This window comes from Mustela nigripes, chromosome 4 (genome assembly GCF_022355385.1).
Source record: "Mustela nigripes isolate SB6536 chromosome 4, MUSNIG.SB6536, whole genome shotgun sequence".
NCBI lineage: Eukaryota > Metazoa > Chordata > Mammalia > Carnivora > Mustelidae > Mustela > Mustela nigripes.
The window spans coordinates 110,436,684-110,457,833 of NC_081560.1; the positions used below are offsets into that span (position 1 = coordinate 110,436,684).

The 21,150-nt window shown below is 47.6% G+C and overlaps 1 protein-coding gene across 1 annotated transcript in view; it reads right to left on the bottom strand.

The window, feature by feature from the left end:
* Nucleotides 1-266: 266 nt before the first annotated feature.
* Nucleotides 267-21,150, bottom strand: part of KCNK1 (potassium two pore domain channel subfamily K member 1) — a 42,401-nt gene continuing 21,517 nt past the window's right edge. The window contains exons 2-3 of the mRNA XM_059397304.1: nt 4,533-4,928; nt 267-1,212 (exon numbers count right to left, since the gene is read on the bottom strand). Coding sequence (XP_059253287.1) covers nt 953-1,212; nt 4,533-4,928 — 656 coding nt within the window. The 3' untranslated portion in view covers nt 267-952. The remainder of the gene's footprint in view (nt 1,213-4,532; nt 4,929-21,150) is intronic.

A 21,150-nucleotide genomic window follows, 5' to 3' on the forward strand; every position in this document is an offset into this window, starting at 1 on the left:
TTGTAAATGTAAAAACTCTCCGATTAATTTGACAGAATCTGTTCGTTCCGGGTGCCTACGTTCACATCCTGGGCTGTGCAGACCAGGTGACTACAAATCACAGCGCACTTTCAAAACAAAGTAACTTCTTTTACAAACCGTATTCTTCGTGAGCGGTTCCCCTCCGGAGAAAGGCTTACGAACATGTGAGACATAGATTATCGTACTCTTACAAAGGGTGGAAACATTTTTTGTAGCAGAATCCTAGAGTAACTCACTCTCAAGTGTATTGTTCCCTTATTTTATTGCAGCGACTGGATTTTTGAGTACAAAGAGAAATCAAAAGGAAAAATATCTACAATCTTGGGTTAAGAAGGATGCTGGGACCCGGTGGCTAAACCGTATGTACAAGATACAAACAGGTTTATACTTGTATGTACACAGTTAACGGTTGTCTAATCATTATAAATAGTAGGTTTAAGTTAGATTCTACAAAAATAATGATTTGGGATGGGCACATGCAAACAGGTACACATAAACTTATTTATAAAACACATCTCTATACTTCTCTTTTTCTCTTAAATATAAATGTTGCTATTTAGCCTTTAGCTAAAATGATTTAAACACAAATCCCAAAGTCCCCGATCAAAAATATAAAATCAGCTTCTACCCACAGCAGCACCCTTCTTCATGTATCCTTACCTATTCGTAAAGTCTAGGTAATTTTGTCACATGTGAATTATAGGTACGTATCCTGTTTCCTCAGAGATCACTCCTCCAGAGTAAAAGCTTGCTTTGTTCCATTATGTTGTTTTTTTTGTGGTGTTTTGATTTTGTTTTTTGTAAATATTTCAAACAGTAGATATTTGTTAAAAGATCATCTTGGCCTCTACATTCTCATACAAATCAATGAGACAAAGGCTCTTTCTCCCTGCCCCGGCTGTGGTGCCACCGGGACAAGGCAGCAAAGCCCTCAGTTGCCCGCGGAGCCATCGGGGTGGGTGGAGGACTGTGGGCCCACAAAAGGCTCGTTCTGCTTCCGATCCTCCTTTGGGCCGGCAGCCTGGTCGGCAATGGAGGAGAAGGACAGCTGGTCGTGCTCTATGATGTGGACCCGATCCTCGTCCTTGTCTTTCTTCACGTAGAACATTTTTCTGAATTTTTTCAGCTCATGGAGCTCACAGAAGGTTTCCAGAACTACCAACATGGCAATGAGGCCAAGGAGGAGGTAACCTGGGTGAGAAGAAAGACAGCGTCTCAGTGGGACCGAGTCACAGATGACTTCAGTGGTGACAGAGACAGTGTGCTGTTGAACTAATTCCCCGCCACTTTCTGAATAGCTAGGAATGTTCTTAGGTCCGTGGCTCCAAGAGGAACCACCCAGAGAAAAATGAAGAATGACTTAACATTCTATAAACTTGGGATTATTCCGAATCAGGGTGTAATTTCTGAGAAAAGAAGAAAAACTTGGAGCTGACGTGGCATCGTAAGGAGAAATACCATCCTGTACTCACCCACACCCCAAGAGTGACCTGCAGAGGCTCTCCACCTCTGCTTCATGACCAGCGGCTCTCAAAAAGCCAGTGACATGTCAGGGGCACCTGGGTGGCTCAGTCATTAAGCATCTGCCTTCAGCTCAGGTCATGATCCCAGGGTCCTGGGATCGAGTCCTGCATTAGGCTCTCTGCTCAGCAGGGAAGCTGCTTCTCCCTTTCCCTCTGCCTCCCCAGTTCATGCTCACTCTCTCACATCCTCTATCTCAAAAAAATAAATAATATCTTAAAAAAAAAAAAGTCAGTGACATGTCCCAAAGGGTTTTGATTGTCATGAGTGCTGGGAGCAGAGCTTGCCACCTTCTTAAGGATTCAAGACTTTCATCAGTTTTTCCACTAAGGAGTAACAAGTATTGCAGTAGAAATTATAGCTGAAGCTAGATAAGAATCCCTCTGAGAATGGACGCGGACATGAAACTGGTCTTCGTGTGGCGATTCGCACCCGACCGGGATCCACCAGCTTCTTACTCCAAAATAGAAGATAACCTGTGGATTCAGGCCATGTGCTGTTCCTTGAATTCAGTGATGGGACAGTGGTGACTCTGAGTGAGTTCCAACACATTTAAAATCAGTTTCTAGGAAATAAAAAATTCATCATGGAAAGGACAGGGAAGTGAAAATGAAAACTAAAAATAACAAAAATCCCAATTTCATGGCCCCGTGGTAAAACGCCTGCAGAGGATTTTCAGAAAACAAGTGAACCGGCTAGAATGAGCAGCATAATAGGAACAAAGAGGTTGATTGTTTCAAGAATGCAGAGAGACACGGCTCTAGCATCCTGAGAGCCTGGCTATTAAGTTTTCATGATAAACATGGTGTATTTTTGTAAGAGCAATAACAGGGATGCTGGGTGGCTCGGGCAGTTGAGCGTCGGACTCTTGATTTTGGCTCAGATCATGATCTCAGGGTCCTGGGATGGAGCCCCACATCAGCTCCCTGCTCGGTGGGGGGTCTGCTTGGGATTCTCTCTCTCCCTCTCCCACCCTGGCTTGTGCAAGGGTGCATGCGCTAAGATAAATAAATAAATCTTAAAAATAAGAAATTGCAATGACGTTGTCGGACGAGTTGACAATTCCCTTCCTTTTCCTTTATCCAGTGTTTAGTCAAGCCCTTGAACACGGACAAAAATATTCCACGGGGGTTTCAGGCAAAAGCGGTAGGATTTTATCCTATTCATAATCTAATACACTTTTGAAATATTCATTTGCTCTGTTCAGCATGCTATGTAGACCGCCTGTAACAAGCTGGTTCACACAGTAACAAGTGTTAAGATGATCAGTAAGGATTTAGCATTATACAAAAAATTGAGGGAGTTCGACAGTTGGGCAGAATTTATGAGACAACAGTGAACACAAGAGACAAGCAGCCCTAGCAAACGTAATCGCAGAAGCATTCAACTTCTCCAAGTCCTAAAAATAGTACCTTAAAATAAGGAGGTAATAGTTTACCTACCACATGAAAAAAAGGCTGAGCTAACGTTTATCGGAGCTACTAAATCTGCCACAAAAACAGCCCGCAGGCTGCTGGCCCACCAACCAGGAGGGCCGAAACCGCTGTGCTCAGATCGCTATGCTGAGAGTGTAGGCCTGGAACGCCGTTTGCAAAGGGCAGGATCGGCATGTTCTGTGAGTCCCAAGAAAGGGATATTCACTTTGGGCCAGGAATCCTACTTCTTGGATAGATATCCAAGTAGAAAAAATATAAACATATACAAATATTTACTATGGTGTTGTTTATAATGTCCCCCAACAGGAGGCAGCTGGAACAGTCAACAACAGAGGCCTCGTTAGTTCTCTGTAGAGCCAGTGCTCAAATATGCGGGGGACAGTACAAAGAATTATGGTAACTACAGGAAACTGAAGCTCGTGCTTGTAACTATTTGGTAAGCATTTCTGGAACTTGTGTGTTAGCTGGGCACTGTTCAGAGCACTGGGGTTCATGACTGGGGTCTCTATCCTGGGTGAGCCCCTGGTTTAATGTAGGTGTTAAAATATACATAATTCAGGGCACCTGGGTGGCTCAGTGGGTTAAGCCACTGCCTTCAGCTCAGGTCATGATCTCAGGGCCTGGAATCGAGTCCCGAATCGGGCTCTCTACTCAGCAGGGAGTCTGCTTCCCTCTATCTCTCTCTCTGCCTGCCTCTCCATCTACTTGTGATCTCTCTCTGTCAAATAAATAAATAAAATCTTTAAAAAAAAAATATATATATATATATACATAATTCAACTAAGCATGTTGTCAGGTTATGACGACAAGACAGGGCCAGGACACAGCATCTGACTGCCTGAGTCCCTCCTGTGATCTCCTCAGAAACGTGACATGAGCCGAATCTTGAAAAGTTCTTGAGACGGCAGAAAGGAAGACTGTGTGTGTATTTTTATGCAAAAATGAAGAGTTTCTTGAACAGGTTTCTAAGCTCTCAATACCGACATCCAATTTTAAAAAAATGTTTAAAAATGATAAACTACTGGCCATCTGAATTTGAATGCCTACTTTACACATCCAAAATTCTGAAAATTGTTCACATATATTCTAACTTCTTTGAAAAAGAACCAGATGGACAAATGAAATACGCAACTCTTTTATGATTTTCTTGGCAAACTGAAGACATGATTAATAGGAACACATGAAAATGTGCTATATCCTAGCCCTAGTTTTCTGGAACTTAAAATATTTAATAAAAGCAGGAAAATTTTTTTAATTAAAAGCTGGCAATCCGGTATATTCTAGGCGGTGCATTTTTACACTAATTTACAATGCCTATTACGTTATTGGTAAGAAATTGATCAGTTATAGCATTAGTCGTTAGTAGGAAATCGATCAGCAGTTCTAAGGTACCTGGAAAAAAATAAGACTCAGCAGTAAGAGTTTTGCACAAAGAGCTTGACAATTTATCAGTCAGGGCTTTTACGAATGACACTATTCATTGGAAGGTGAGGTGGGGCAAGGAGCAGCAAGTAGAGGCCAAAGGGGATGGGGTCCGGGGTCCCCGATACTCACACGTGATCCCAATCTTATAGAGCTCTCTGAACTTCTGATTGTAGCCTTCTCCAGGGACGTAGTCCCCTAGGCCGATGGTGCTCAGGGAAATGAAACAAAAATAAAAGGACTCGAGGAAGTTCCAGTCGTCCTCTAAGATGGAGAACACAGCCGCCGGGATGAAGAAGAAGCAGGACACGGTGACAAAGCCGAGGAGGACGGCGTGGACGATGGCCACCACCTGCTTGGAGAAACCCCAGCGGACGTGGAAGTAGAGGACAGGCCTGCGGGTGACGTGGATGGTGACACGCTGGACCACCGCCGTCAGGAACAGGAGGGTGAACGGAATGCCGATGACCGAGTAGATGATGCAGAAGGCCTTTCCTCCGTCCGACAGGGGCACGGTGTGGCCATAACCTGCATGGGGAGGAGGTAAACTGAGGTGAGGAGGAAGTGGGAGCAGAGTACACCTCTGTCAACTCCTGCCTGCCTGCTGTCCACCCCGACCCCTTCAAACCAAGGCAAAGAGTCGGAGCTCAGGTCTGATACTCTAAAGTCTCAACGGGAACACTGCACAAAGGATGTCACTGCCCTTGGCAAAATTGGACCAGCTCTTCCCCTCACATCCGAGCCTGGTTTTGAACCCACTGTCAGGCTGAAACAGAAACACTGTCTGAGACCAGCCAGGCAAACGCATCAGAGGACAGGCCTCCTCCCCCAGGCTGATGCCCCCTTGCCCTCACGCCCTCATGCCCCCCCGCCCCCCGCCCCCCGGGACCCTCGTTCGTACCAAACACCAGTCTACACCTGCCTCCACCACAAACTGCTCATGCAATGTTCTAACGAGGGCGGCTGGACAGTGGGCATCTGAAGGAGACGCCAGGAAGCCACAGACCTCACCAAAGGAAAACGAAGATTAAGGCACACCAAGCCACGGGACCGAGCCTTTCTTGTACTTGCTCAGCTATGTGGCTAACAGCATATTCAGAAACTGTAACTTCCCCCCCTTGTCATTTCCAAAGGCTGCAAGATGTCGTACGTTCCCCCAAACAAACATTTAAAAAACACGTTAGGCCCCCATGATCCGGATGTACGCCTGTCTGACTTTCCACCAGGTCTGAATCATCCCCAAATTAAGCCATTTCCCAGGCTTCATCCAACAAGAGCCAGCAAGAGAGAAGCCAGGCGGCTGCAGCTCGGAGAACCACGTTTAAAATTTCACGAGCACTTCACCCCAAAAGGCCTAACACGCCTGAATAAGTCAGTTTAGGAAGAAGGCAACAAAATGCCTTTGTGTGTGTGTGTGTGTGTGAGAGAGAGAGAGAAAGAGAGAGAGAGAGAAGCTGGATCCTGAAGAAGCCTCACATATGTGATTAGGATTAAAACATGATTTCTAAACCAGATTTTTCCAGCATAGCCTCCTTAAAAATAAACAACTCTGAAAACCCTTCCGCCGTGGATCCCCATTTTCTCGGTTTTATGGCTGTTTGTAGGGTAGGGCCCAGGGACGGGTGGTCAGGGAAAGCCTCCCCAGGGATTCCCAGGCACAGTGTCCACACAACAGTCGGGGGTTATCTGCTGGCCAGGGAGGCCCTCGGCTGATGAATGTGCTCCAGAGTCCCAGAAACCTGCTGCGATTGTCTGCAGCACACACAGCCCCATGTGCCTCTTTCCGGGATGAGATCCTGGAATCTTAGATTCTTGAAAGGGGTTCAGAATGGTTGTTTTGAGCAGCCGCGCCCACCCAGCGGCTCCCGCCGTACCGTGCTGGGCTCTGGGCACGGTTGCCGGGGAAGTGGGCAAGGCAAGGAGCACGGGGAGAACAGGAAGCATGGGGACGGCGGGGCCAATGCTGTTCCCACCAGAGAAGGAAGCAGGAGAAATGCAGCTCATGACCACGAGGCCCAAGTAAAGCAGCCACGTAGCAAGAGCCAGGGGAGAGGCGAAACATCAGAAGGGATGTTCTCGGGGTCAGAGATCTCTGGAAAGGACATTGCCCTTGACCATGACGAAGCCACTGGAAAGCGATCACGAAGTTGGTGTCAAAGTACTAGGAGACCATAGAACTCAAGCAGGGAAGCCAGGGAGGCCTTCCACCGAGGCGGGAATTTTGGAAAGGAGTTGAATCAGCCAGATTCGGCAAAAGCCCATAAGTCCATAACTTCATTATGCTTTTCTGTACTGCTTTTTTGTATATATATATATATTTTTTTCTAAAAGTAGAACACACCAATTTCCTGGCGGCCCACCTCTTCTGTGCCATCTGTTCCAATAAATGACATGATTTCAGTTCTACTAGGAAAAAAAAGTAAACAAAGGTCCAGTTTTAAAATATTTTAGGATGTAATTTCTACTCTCAAATGACAACAGCTCTTTCCATTAGAGTGCCAACTGACTCTTCATGGACTAAAATCTTATCTCTGAGCAATGCAGATAATCATGACGAGGCTCTAAGCCTGTCCCCTGCAGTAATGTCTTTTTAAATTTTTTTTTATTTTGTTATTATGTTCAGGTAGTCACTGTATAGTACATAATTAGTGTACTAATGGATGCGGTGTCCAGTGATTCACTATTTAAGTATAACATCCAGGGCTCATCACAGTACATGCCTTCCTCCATACCCAACACCCTGCCACCCTCCCCAACCCTCTCCTCCCTGAAACTCCCAGACTGTTTCTCGGGGTCCACAGTTTCTCATGGTTCATCTCCCTCTCCGATTTCTCCCCCTTTGGATTTCCCTCCCTCCCGCTGTGGTCCTCTGTGCTATTGCTTATGTTCCACAAAGGAGTGAGACTGTAAGATAATTGTCTTTCTCCGCTTGACTTACATCACTTAACATAATCCCCTCCAGTTCCATCCATGTCAATGCAAATGTTGGGTATTCAACCAATAGCCCCGATGAACATGGGTGCCAAAATACTCCACAAGATCCTAGCTACTAGGATCCTACAGGACATTAAAAGGATTATTCACCACGACTAGTGGGTTTTATGTCTGAGATGCAAGGGTGGTTCAATATTCACAAGTCAATCCACGGGTAGAGCGCATCAATAAAAGACAAGAACCGTATGATCCTCTCAACTGATGCACAAAACTTTTGACAAAATACAACATCCGTTTCTGATTGAAACCCTTCAGAGTATAGGGATAGAGGGAACATTCCTCAATATCATAAAAACCATCTACAAAAAGCCCACAGCGAATATCATTCTCATTGGGGAAAGGCTAAGAGCTCTCCCCTTAAGATCAGGAATACAACAGGGATGTCCACTCTCTCCACTATTGTTCAACATAGTACTAGAAGTCCTAGCCTCAGCAATGAGACAACAAAAAGAAACAAAAGGCATTCAAACTAGCAAAGAAGTCAAATTCCCCCTCTTTGCAGTAATGCATTATCAAAATGCATAAAGCCAGTAATATGTTCCCGCTAAGAGATTTAAAATCACCAACATGTAGATGACTCACTGAAAGCCTGTTTCTTCTCCTGAGGTTACATAGATAATTTTGGTTAATGGAAGATAAAAGTGTTAAATTTACACTCCATTGGTATTACCTATACTTCCGGTGCAGGCCAGACTGGGAAAACTAGCCCCTGCGCAGAGCGCCCAGCATTTCTTTTGCAACGGACAACCCTGAGTGCATGAGACGGAAACCTTCAGTGCTGCTGAATTTTAATGAAGTGGTGAATAATTTACTCAAGTGCAGTCAGTTGAACTCCCAGACGAATCACAAAGTAAAGCTCCTATTTTAAAACCTTCTATTAAAATCCATTACAAACCACCAAGAATGTTGCAAGAGTAGTAAACCTTACATAGCTGGTGTTTTTTGCGGAACCTGGGCCTTCCGGTTTTTCTGGTATTTAATTCCTCATGAACAAAGTCCAAGACAGAAAACCTTTGTGGGCTCCTACTCAGGTAATTAGAGCAAGTCACCGACGGGCAACTTCTTCCCACACATGTTTCTGAGAGAGGGACAGTTGGTTGTTACGCCTCTGGTTGTGATCCTGCCCATATAACATATACTGTCATTTATTTAGATTATTTAGAATGATCTAGTATAACAGAGACACTTCCCGGTCAGCTCGCTTGATACCTGCTTAAAAACCATCTAGGACAGAATCTCAACCTCTGAAGACTAAGGCCAGTAGAGATATTGAAATAAATTACAATGTTTCCTCTCCTGTAAAATAGAGTGCAATTTGCAATCCTGGGCTTCCGCTTATTATTTATCTCTCTCCCACTGAGCCGTGAGCCCCTGATGGGGAGGAAATCCTGTCCTCCTCTACTGTGAGGCTCTCCTGGCTCTCCAACCACGGTGCCATCCAACACACAGGAGGGCCACAAATGCACTGTCTGGCAATGAAGAGTCTTCTGGTCATGCCGACTTTGCTACTGTCATTGTGTCTTTTGTTTGCAATAAATTTTTGTTCCAAGGATTCAGTACGTGGTTACCTTCCAGACACCCCACACACAAAGTGTTTTACTGCAACACTTTGCAAAGACTCGCACGTGGGTGAACTCTGTTCATCCCTTCCATCAGGGTCATGGACAGGACGTGGAACGTCCAGCTTCTCTCACTTTGCTTATAACGGAAGTAGTTTAGGAAAGTGAGTAAACCACCAGCTCCCAGCAGAGGCCATCCCCAGGAGTCCAAACACCCAGCTCCTAGGTGGTATTGGCACAACGGTGCTTACTTTCTGGCACAAGCATGCAGTATACAGACTAACCCTCTGTCCTGCCGCCTTTCCTACCCACCTATCACCTGGGCCCACTTTTATGTGGGTATGGTTTTCGCTAATAGTGCTGGGAACACCACCATATTTTTTCTCTTGGGCCTTCTAGAGTCGACATAGAATCTTTCACATACGAACAAGTCCTTTTGTTCCTATGATTCTGACTCAATAGGCAGTTTTTCGGTGTATTCTACCTGTTGCTGGCTATGCTGAAGTACTCAACCAAAAATATTTCATTTTTCTCATTTTAAACTTTAGGTGAGGAGTCCGGCCAACTTAGGAACTCCTATTATGGACGCTTTCTTTCTGAAGCATTATCCATTTCCTGCAACTCTGAAACATGTACTTTTTCATTCTATGTCCCGATAAATAATACTGTCTCTCCATTGTTTACAATTTACTCTCATAGTTTTTAAAAATTTATTTATTTATTTATTTGAGAGGGAGAGAGAGTGAGCATGAGAAGGGGGCAGATGGAGAGGGAGAGAGAGAAACCCAAGCAGACTCTGCATTGAGCGTAGAGCCCAACACGGGGCTTGATCTCACCACCCCAAGATCACGACCTGAGCCAAAACCAAGAGCTGGATGCTTAACTGACTGTGCCACCCGACGCCCCTCTCTGTCATTTTTAAGGACATATATCCCTGCAATGTCCTCTCTCACACTAGCCTCTCTGAGTAATTCTTGCCAGCCAAGACCCCCATGAAGCCCTGCTTCACCAAACTGAAATGAGGAGGGAAAGGAGTGCACTATTTTCCAACTACCCACCCTCCTTTCTGCCACTCCTGATCAGGCCAGCACCAGCAGCACAGCCCAGCTGCCCACCCACCTTGTCTTCCTGCGAGAGCCTAACCACATCGTTCAGTTTTCATCTGGAACATTGGCAGGAAGATACTCTATGTCACAGTAGTAGACAGGAAATCGTCAGCCAAGGGCGTTTTTTGCTAATTGTCATAATTATACATGTTCCCTATGGAAAAAAGCAGGTAATCATCCCCACCTACCCCTGCCGGCTTGTCCAACTATACCATCTGTTGAGCACTGTGACTTACGGTCTTGGTTAGGTTCCCAGAGGCAGGAAAAGGGAGCTCATGACCCACTACCCAATAGGAGGCTATAACCAAATTATGTCACCTTTTTAGTACAGCTTTCCCAGAATTCCAAGCAGTTGCATTTCTTGTGGTTCCTACGGGAAGGAACAGGCAAGGCAGGATGTGAGAAGTTTCAGCTTGGGGCACAGATGTTGTCCCTCATTGTCCAGCATCTGGCCTTGGGGTCACCAAGGCAGTGGGACAGTAGCTCGGAGGGTAAGAGGCCGATAAAGGAGGAGCTTGGGGGTGTGCGCTCTGGGTTGGTCGGGTTGTATCTGGAAGGTGGGCTCATAGGTAAGCCCTGATTTCTCTAGGAATGGTTGACCCTGGGAAGGTGGGTTCCTTCAGGAGCAACAAGGCTCCAAGAGGTCAAAGTGTCAAAATAAAAAGACATAATAAAGCAGGAGGCTGGTTCCGGGCGGGCATGTGCAGAAGCAACAGTGAGCCTCCAGGGTCTGTTGTAATAAGCACCCCAGGAAGAGTCCAGTGGACAGGGTACAGGTGCGGGGAGATATGCCTGCCAGCATTCCAGGAGGGGCACAGCACATGGCCCGTGAATAACTACTCCTTCGATACTCTGAACTCCTAGAACCTTTACCGTCTCTCCGGGTGTTCGTTACTTGTCAGCTCTGGCTTCGCCTGAAGACCTGAACAGTGTTCCAGAGAGAAAAGGAGGGCGGCTGGTGGGTGAGGCCCCAGGCGGTGGACAGGGGCAGCCCTCAGAGATCGGCAGGCAAGTTCGCCTCTTACAGGAAAGGAGACTGTCATTAGTTTAGCAAAGTTCAAGCAGGCAAGGGAGGCAGAGATGAACCCTGTGTTTACCGATCTTTTCAGTCGGGGCCCAGCGGCTGTGTCGAGGAGGAACAAGGGAGAACAGAAATGGGGCGGCGGCCGATTCCCCAGGTACCTGGGGAATAAAAGCTGGAGAAATCCCTGGAGGTTTCCAAGGAAAGGAACCTTCTAAGAAGATGAGACCTAGGACAATGATGGCAGCGCTTGGCTACCTTACGCTGGGACCTCCAGAAACTCCCCAGCCCTGGTGACCTAGTGGCTCCAGGCCAGAGCCAGGCTACGGCGACAGAGCACTGACTTGTCCCGAGCCCTGCTGGACCTGACACTCCCGTTTTCTTGATTCACGGCTGCCTTTGCCTTGAGGTTATTCCCAAGATTTCTTTCCACTTTCGAAATTTCACCTAAGTGAAATCATTTCTGATTTTCCGGTCCCGATTACAGAAGTCAGGGGGCTGATCCATCCTCGTAGTGACCGCAGGCCCCGTCTCCTCCCGCAGACACGAGCCCCTGCTGCAGAGGCGACAACGCCGTGGACGGGCCCGGGGTTCCCATAGCAGCTGCTACTGGGCATGCGCGCCCCGGACTGCAGTCCCTCGGCGCCCCCTGCGGAGGGGTCGGCACACGGGCACGGGTACACACTCCCGCCTGCCTGTCTGTTACCCACGGACCCACTGTTTCACCGCTGGGACACCTGCAGGGACAGTGAAAACAGACTCAAAGTCTGATCGCTGCGGAAAATGGCACAGCCGGAGAGGCACCTGTCAGATTCTAGTCTGTGTTTTTCATTATTTAATTTTATTTCCCCTCCCACCCACTCCTGGCCATTTCTTAGGAATTCTGGCAGCAGGACAACCAAGCGAAGCTGAAGAAAGCAACAGAACAATGGGTTGAGTTTTTCCTAGAGCCCCAATATTTCAGACAAGGCTTCCCGATCTATTAACTGAAGTGGTTTTTCCTCCACCTGCCACTTTGCTCAGGTTTGCCTTCAGGTTTGACATAATCATCCCACAGCCACGACGACCATGGGTTTTAAAAGAGATCCTATTGGAAAGGCCTGCCAGGGATGCACTTTCAGAACAGGCTTTTAAGCTTCATGCTGTCGCACGGATGCTGGGCAGACAGCTCAGGATTTCAATTTCTTTTGCCCTGGGAACAGTTGGGCACCTTGCCCTCTGGAAGACAGGCTCAAAAGGTAATAGAGAAAATGCTGGATGACAAGACGACACACCATTTACTTGACGCTGAATTTCTACCTCCCAACCCTGCGTATCATCAATGGAGATCTTGCCTGGCCCAAAGCTTGACTTCAGATTAGTAGAAGCCACAGTGGTCCCCCACTGTCACCTGGTGAAAAGGGGTGGGGGACACCTAGACATCTGCTGAATCCAACCACGTTTTCATGCCTCTCTTTATAGGGTCTCAAAACAGTGATGTTCCAAGGGTTCTAGGGGCTCTGGGAGGAAAGCACAGGCTGGCTTGATGGGAAAATCTCCACATTTTTTAGAGGGAGAGGTTCCTGAAATATAGCCAATTTTTTTTTTTCCTTTTCCATCAGAACGTAAAGACTCTGAGGCTTGAGCTCTGAGAACACTGGGAGGAAGGTGCAAACAAAGCCCACACGTGTAAACTCAGCAGAGCTTCGGGAACAGGAGGAATCCGATTTCCTAGACTGAGCCCTGGCTTTGCTCCCTACTCGCTGTGAGGCCCCGGGAAACTTTGTATCTATATTTTCCTCATCTATCACATATGGGTCATACTTCCTACCCTCACGGAGGGGTCAACGAGGTTTACATAAAATAACCCATATGAAGCAATTAGCACAGACGCTGGTACGACCGAAGTACGGGGAGGGCGAACTCCTCCTTTGATGCCAAAAGACATCGCTAATGGAATCATCTCGACAGTAAGTCTGTTCTTTCCAGTGGGTCACACTCTTTCTAGGCACGCTGGTTAAAAACTGTCTGCACTCTCATCTCTGTTCTCTGCACACATGTTAATTCTTCTCACATGCTTCAAGGTCACTTCTTTCACACCGACGGTTTAAGCAGTTCCTGAGAGTGACCGGAGACCTAACAACAGCACTTAGGGGCCAATCGGATATAGGAACTTTGTGGCCACTCCGCAACTGGAGGGTCTACTAATGACCCCAGAGAAAGATCTAGACTCCCTTTCAGGTTCTCATTCCCTCCAGTGTAAACTGATCCAATATGGTGGCCGTTTACCACAGTCCCATTTTCATGGGGAGACACCAGCAGATTCCAATGACCAAAGGTAGGGAAAACTGCAGGTCCCCTCCCACAAAACTCCTCTACTGGGTGGCACATTACACCAGAAAGAGGCACAGAATAGTTATACAACAGGTTATAAACTCGGGGCAATTCCAACCCTTTCTCCTTTAGATCCTTGAGCAAGTCTTTCGTTGAAAGGTTTGCCAGAGTCAGAGGCAACACTGTTTTTGAAGCTGCAGTCATCTCCCTTCTGGCAGCTGAAAAATCAGGTGATGAAATACTCAGGTCCTTCCTTAAGTGGCAGAGCACAGAACAAGACCGAGTCCTAGGCCTTAAACACAGTTGTGAGGGGTACCCACTTGCTGGGCGCACAAAGATCTTCTACTCGCTCCAAGCAAGAGCAGACAAACAACATCCAGACATCTCTAGTTGGTCTACATAACTTGACCTCCCCCACTCTTACCCATGCAAAACACCCCTAGGACCCCTTAGGCGAATGAATGACCTCTCTGGTCTAGTTGTTCAGGTACTTGCTGAGACAGACTGAGGAGAGGAGATTCCTAGTCAGTCTTTTTTTTTTTTTTAAACATTGTATTTATTTATTTGACAGATCACAAGTAGGCAGAGAGGCAGGCAGAGAGAGAGGAAGGGAAGCAGGCTCCCTGCTGAGCAGAGAGCTTGATGCGGGGCTTGATCCCAGGACCCTGGGATCATGACCTGAGCCAAAGGCAGAGGCTTCAACCCACTGAGCCAACCAGGAGCCCCAGTTTGTTTATTTTAGACGTGGAGGAAGAGAGAGAGAGAGAGAGAGAGCACGAGCGCGCACATGCGCATGAGCGGGGGAGTGAGGAGCAGAGGGAAAGAGAGAGAGAATGTCAAGCAGGCTCTACGCCCAGCCTGACATGGGGCTCGATCTCACAACCCCAACATCAGGACCTAAGCTGAAACCAAGAGTCAGCTGCTTAACCATCTGAGCCACCCAGGCTCCCCTCTAAGTGGTTACCTTCAAAGGTGCCCCAGGAAAAGCAGATTGGAAACCCGGGGCAGGAATCCTAAGCTCAGGTCCTTATTTAAATGTGCAGACTTGGTATGAGCAGGGTTGAATTCCTGTCAAATGCCCGGAGAGTGACTCAAAATAGCCCTTTTCTCTGCAGACTTGCGCAGGTGGAGGCCCACCTTTCTGCCTTGGCCCCAGAGTAAAGGTGGGGGGCAGGGCCACCTGCACCCACCAAGGACATGGTTACTGGAAGCCACCAAGACTTGGGGGCCATGTCACCCCAGCACCGCCTTGAAAAAATGGACTAAAATGGTAGGATAAAATAAAAAGGTGGGGGAGGCATGTGGGACAGATGAAACAGGACGGCAGAATTGAATGCGGACAGCTGGCCTGGGGGTGGAGGGAGTCCTCATTACACAATTCTCTAATTTTACAGGTTTCATAATATCTATAATAAAAAGTAAAAGCGTCGAGACTTTGAAATGTGGACATTAATAGCTTTTCATCTAGACAGCCTCTGAGGAAGTCCTAGACTGTCTCTATTCCTTAAAATCCCACTTTTACAGTCAGTACTAACAAGGGTGCCAGGGTGGCTCAGTCGGTGAAGCGTCTGCCTTTGGGTCAGGGTCCTGGGATCAAGCCCTGCATCGGGCTCCCTGCTCACTGGGGAGCCTGCTTCTCCCGCCCCCTTGGCAGTTCGCCCTGCTGTGCTCTCTCTCCCTCGCTTGCTTGCTCTCTCAAATAAATAACTAAAACCTTAAAAAGAAAAAAAACTAAATAAAAGCATAACAAGATGAGGCAGAACCCAGAGGTATAGCGCTTACACTCTGGTACAGCCAAATGTGCTTTCTAAGCCTTCTAAACCTCTAACAGTCTCATCATCTCTTCAGCCAGAAGAGTTGAAATCTCCAACTGCTCTCTGAGGGCACACACTCCTGGGCCATGGGCAAGGGGCTGAGCAGAGAGAGTCGGGGGTTTCCTCACAGTGTTTCCAGGGGTTTAAAGCAAGTCGGCTATCGGCTGCCATCTGTGGGACACAATTCTTGGGGTGCACCTGCCAGGCTGCTGTCTTCCCCCCCCCCCCAGACTCCCCAAGAGTCACCAGTTAAGGCTGGGAACCACTGATCTACCCTAATGACTCCCAAATGTACTTGCCTTCCCCTTTTTCTGAGCTCCAAATTCATGCCGAAAACCCGATTCAAAATCCCATCTGGGATGTGATACAAGCATCTCAAAATTGCTAGATCCAAGAAAGATTCCTTGATTACATCACACAAAGGACCTCCTGCCCCCACCACTGTCCCTTGCTGTGAAAACCACAGCCCAGACTAGTCCCTCTTCTAGTTTTCCTCATTTCAGTACTGTTACCTGTTTAGTTCTTCAGGCCAAATACCAGCTAGATTTTTAAAAATTCCTCTTTCCCTTGTCCTTAGCATCAAGTCTATCAACAAATCCTCTTGGTTTTACTTCTAAAGTATTTTCTAAATCAGAGCACTTTTGTTTTAATCATTCCCATGCCCGTTAACCCAAGCCACATGATTTCTCCCCACTGACTGGAAGGAACACACTCCTCCTGCCCCCTCTGCCCTACGCCAAGTCTGGGAGACACCTGTGCTGGTTTCCTGCAGCTGTCCTAACCAACCACCACCCGTGTGATGGCTTAAAACAACAGACAAGTGTGTGTCACGGTTCTGGGGGCCAGAAGTCTGGAATCAAGGTGTTGGCAGGCTGCGCTCCCTTCAAAGGCCCTAGGGGAGGGTCTTTTCTTGCCTCTTCCAGCCTCTGGTGGCTCCAGGCTTCAAGGAAGGTGGCTTCCTTGGCTTGTGGCGGCATCACTCTGCTCTCTGCCCCCAGCTCCACTCGACCTCGCCTCTGCACCTTCTCCGCTTCTGTCTCATTCAAGGACACTCGTCATCGCATCTCGGGCCCATCTGGATAATTTGGAAGATCTCCTCTCAAGATTCTTAATAAGGGCTGCCTGGGTGGCTCAGTCAGTGAATCGTCTGCCTTCGGCTCAGGTCATGATCCCAGGGCCCTGGGTTCGAGTCCTGCATCGGGCTCCCTGCTCAGCCGGGAGTCTGCTGCTCCCTCTGCCTGCCGCTCCCCCTACTTGTGCTCCCTCTTTTTGACAAATAAATGAACAAAAATCTGAAGGAAAAAAAAGATTCTTCATTATATCTGCAGGGACCCTTTTCCAAATAAGGTTCAGGGGTTAGGACATCGCCACAAACTTGGGGGGCTGCCACCAATCCACTACAACACTGTAATTTTTAATAATTATATCCCATTACTCATTAGATCAAATTGCTCCAACAACTTTTCATTGCAAGTGCTAGAAAGAAAATGTGAACTTAAATTCCTTGCTATGTTTTCTAAGGCTCTATAGGATTTGGCTCTTGACTAAATTCTGTGACCAAATTTTCCCACTACTATCTCCCTCACATACTACCCTGTAGGGACACCAGTCTTGTGTGTACTCTTCAGAAAGTCCAACCTCCAACCCCAGGGCCTTTGCATGTGCTATTCCCCCTAGACTTCCAGGACTGGTGCTTCCTCCTCATTCTGGTCTCAGACTCAGTATCACTACCTCAAGAGCAGGCTCCCAGGTTGCTTTCTCTGAAGCAGCTCCATCCCCTCGCAGTTGCTGACGCCCACCATCCTACTGCAGTTTCCGAACATCATCTTACTCAGTTTTGTGCTGGCTGCCTCCCCAGCCAAAATGGAGACAGGGCCCTTATTCGTCTTGTTAATTGCTTACATGCCTAGGAGCGCTGCTTTGCCTGTAGGGTGCCCTTACTACGAATTTGTTGGCCGTGTGAATCAGAAGGCTGTCTGTTTGGGGAGCATCATAAAACCCCCTGAGACGGTGAGTTTAATTGGAAAGAAACGTGAAATGCAGCATAGCTCTCTGGGGACTGTGGACCAGGAAAACGAAACCCAGCAAGGGAGGAAGTACAGTGACTCAAGGGAACTCACTCTGGGAAAAGTGCTAAAAATAGGAAACCATCAGAGAAAATGGTGCACCATGGAAGGAAAAGTAGAACTGAATTCATAGAGACATGATTTCCAGTCAGGGTGCAGTGAGGGGGCCATTCTCCAACCCCAGAACTCCCAACAAGCCATTAAATTTCAAATAATACTTACATGCACCCCCCGCCCCCAAACCCGAAGTCCCCGGTCCATACGTACTCCAAGCCCCCACCTCTCTCATCAAACCCGGCCCTTCATTCCCGCCCTGCTGGACGGACCACAGCTGCCTCTAACCCAGCACCCAGACGGACACCTGCATTCTCTAGGTTAAAGAACAGCTCCACTGTCCACCCACCAGCTGCCTAGCAGTAACCCCCAACTCTTTGGGCCTCCCCCCTAACATTCGAGCGAACACCAAGAGCCACTGACTTTGGAAGAATTTCCCCAATTTATTCCTTCTTCTCTATCACCCCCCCTGATGTCTTAGATTAGGTCTTTATCATGTCCCCTGTACAAAGAGCTCCTGCTCACTTTTCTCCTACTCTGCCCATCCCCTCCACTGCCATCTCTTGCCCCTCAGGCGTAGGTCTCTGGATGGGCTCCCATAGCAGGTGACACCCCAGAACCCAGAAACTGCACACTTCCCTTCCTTGCCGCCCCAGAGCTGGGAGCTGACTGTCTGACAGAGACCCGGCTAAGGAGCTATGAGTGGGAATCCACTAGAGCGAAGCTGGTCCAAGGAAAGCTTTGTTTCTTCCTACCTTTGTTTCAGACAGCACATCTGGAGCTGAGCGCCCATCCTGGGACTCCTGGGGCACGGCGTGAGTGTAACAGCCCCCTTGGATGAAGGGGCCAGCCAGGCTGAGCGACTAGACCAACTCCAGCAATGGCTCACAGCCAGACCTCATACCCAGAGGAAAACTGTCCCCCCGTCAATGTCAGCCACTACAAACTACAAACAGGAACTTTGGTTGACCAGAGCTGAAAGCAATCTTAACTGGTCAGTGACTTGTATAATCATGATCAGTTTACATCTGTCTTTAAGGTACACTTGACCCCTGGTGCTCTTTGCTTATTTCTCTAACTCTGGAGCCCGGCACAGAGCCTCGCAGGTGGCAAGTTCACACAGCCATGAGAGGTGGGGGACATTGTGCAGAAGGAAAGCAGTCCTGAAAGGCTGTTACCAGCAGACACGAGACAGACCTGACCTTTAGTCTCAACATTTTCCCAGAAAACCATCTCCTTTGGAACAATGTACAGGGGTACCTCTCCAAGAGATGAAAAATACATATGTAAAATGTAACCAGATTTCCAGCATGGGGAAATTAGTTCACATGAACAGAACCTAACTGTTGAGGCCAATTCATTTTACCACTAACATGTAGCTATAATTAATGATTTCCCTGTCTGTTTTCTCTTTCAATGGAGATGAAATTAGCAATATGATGAGTCTGTTGAATTCGGGCTAATCACTAGGTCAAAAGCAAGGCTGGGCTTCCCAAAGGTCCCTAAGATGGTTCAGCAACAAGAAGGCAGGCCCCTTATGCCATTATTCTTTACCTGATCAGCCTACAATGAATCGGTCTGAGTTAAGCCCACACGGACATACTGCAATTGTGATTTCTTATAAGTGTTTCCAGGCCTTTTGGAATCTACCCGTGGTGCAAAAAAAAAAAAAAGTTATATTTTATCAAAGAACTAGTTTCCAATTTACTTAAATGTTACCAAAAATATTTAACGCCTCAAACAAGTATCATATGGCTTTCTCTCACTGCTGCTTCCCACACACTCGGGGGATTACAGTCTTTCTGTTTGGAGAAGAGAATTCCCAACTCAGCTCTCTCTTTGGATACATGTGCGAGGTCCCCTTTGCAGAGCCTCACTGGAAAAATGAGAATATTGAAGTAATAGCGGTGACCCCCAACATATGCTTAATTTGTAATCTCTCTTTTCCATTCATCCCCAAAACCGCAGGTTAGCAATGGCATAAAGCAAGAATGAGGCAGGAAGAGCCCCACTGAGGCCCTTGATCAGGTACATTCCAACCTGGACCACGTGTAGGATGGACTCAGCATTCAGTACCACTTTGCAGAAAGGAGTGTTCAGGATAAAATCCAGGAGTACAAAGTGAAAATCCAAACTGAAACCAAGCTAACATGCGAACAAACCACAGGGTCAAATTCACGGGATGATTGATAGCCTCTTGTTTTTTAAAAACTGGACAGCTTAAAAAGCACGGAGACCCCCCCCCCCTCCGGATTCCCTGGGGAGTAAGATCAGGTATTCGACCCAAACACACAAAGAATGTTCAGTGCTTTGTGAGACGTTAGATTCTTCTAACCTTAAAGATTCTTGGCAGATAACTGAGCAGGAAGTTTGATGGTCCCACTAGGCAACACAAAACCGTATCTAAGCCCAAAAAGCAGGAGTAGAGTTTGACTGTGTTGGCTGTGATGTTCAGGTCTCTAGGCCACACCCATGAGGTGCCAAAGGCTTCTGGATTCTTCACATGCTGCAGGTTCTTCAAAGAAACAGGACCAGAGCTCCTCTCCTCTTATGAAAAACAAAAGATGTGGAAACAGGAAGAGAGCATCTTAAAAAATGCAAAAAAAATGCTCTACATAAGAGAGGAAGAAGAGGGTCAGCCCACTCTTTGCTCTGGTCCAGAGTCAGGGTCCCAAGAATGCAAAACGCTAATCCTGCATATTCAATTCAAATCCTGTATATTCGCCTCTTGTCTTGGTGCCTTAAGACTTGAGCCCAGTTGTGGAGCCAACAGCCATGTGCGCGATACACACGTGGGTGCAAAATTGAGGGGAGAAGGCTTCTGAAGCCTTCTGGCCCAAGGAAGCTAATTATCACCAGGCTTACGGTGTCCTTTCCCAAACAGTGAGTGGCATCATTTGTTCTGTGGGCCGTTACCCTGGGGGTAGCGGGAAAAACCTACGGCTGCTTCTGTGGACACACACGCACCCCCGTTGAGCCAAACGTAGGCAGCACAAGCTGCTTGGAGGAGTCATGTGAATCCCTCCCTTTCTAAAAATATTCCTCTCTGGCATACAACGCTACCGAGCATGGCTCGACTTAGTCATCGAGCCCATGGCTGCAGAGCTGGAGTACACATCCCACCAGGCGCTGCCCCAGCTGGGTCCCCTGGTCCTGCACCTGTGCCATCAGACAGCCGGCCAGAAGGGACCGTCAGGAGACCCTCACTGGAGGAGACTCAGGGGCCAGCAAGCTCCGGAATCGTCACAAAGCTGCTGCATGACAGTGTATCCCACAGGGCTTTGGTCCCATCTAAGGAACAGGAAGCATTCTCGCGTGTGCTGAACCATCGTTTCTAGAGCTGATCCCTTCTTTTTTTTTTGTTTTTTGAAACTGATCATCAAACACACACATACACACCAGAGAAAGAACAGAGTCACTTTTTCTCTTCTCCTAACCCACAGCTTTGTGTGACATCAGGAAACAGGGGTTGTGAGCTCTCCTGTTTAGAACAGGCACGCTGCAGAGTCAGGAGGCAGTGGAGGCACACAGGGGCCCCCCCACTTCAAGCATGTCAATCAGACACACCATGGGCTTTGTTCTACTACATAAGACGTGTCAGCTAACAGCGATGGATATCCAAACCAGTACTATACTAGCTTTGAAAAGCAGTAGTCCCTTCAGATAAACAACCCAAGGAAAAAGTAAACCCATCAAGGGAGAGAGTCTGGCTTCTCTGGTTAGGGGAGGGCAGATAACCCTTTACCACTTCGTCTTCCTGAACATTCCATCAAGCACTAATTTCTGTAATTTGCATGATAAATATAAAATATCTACTTCGTAC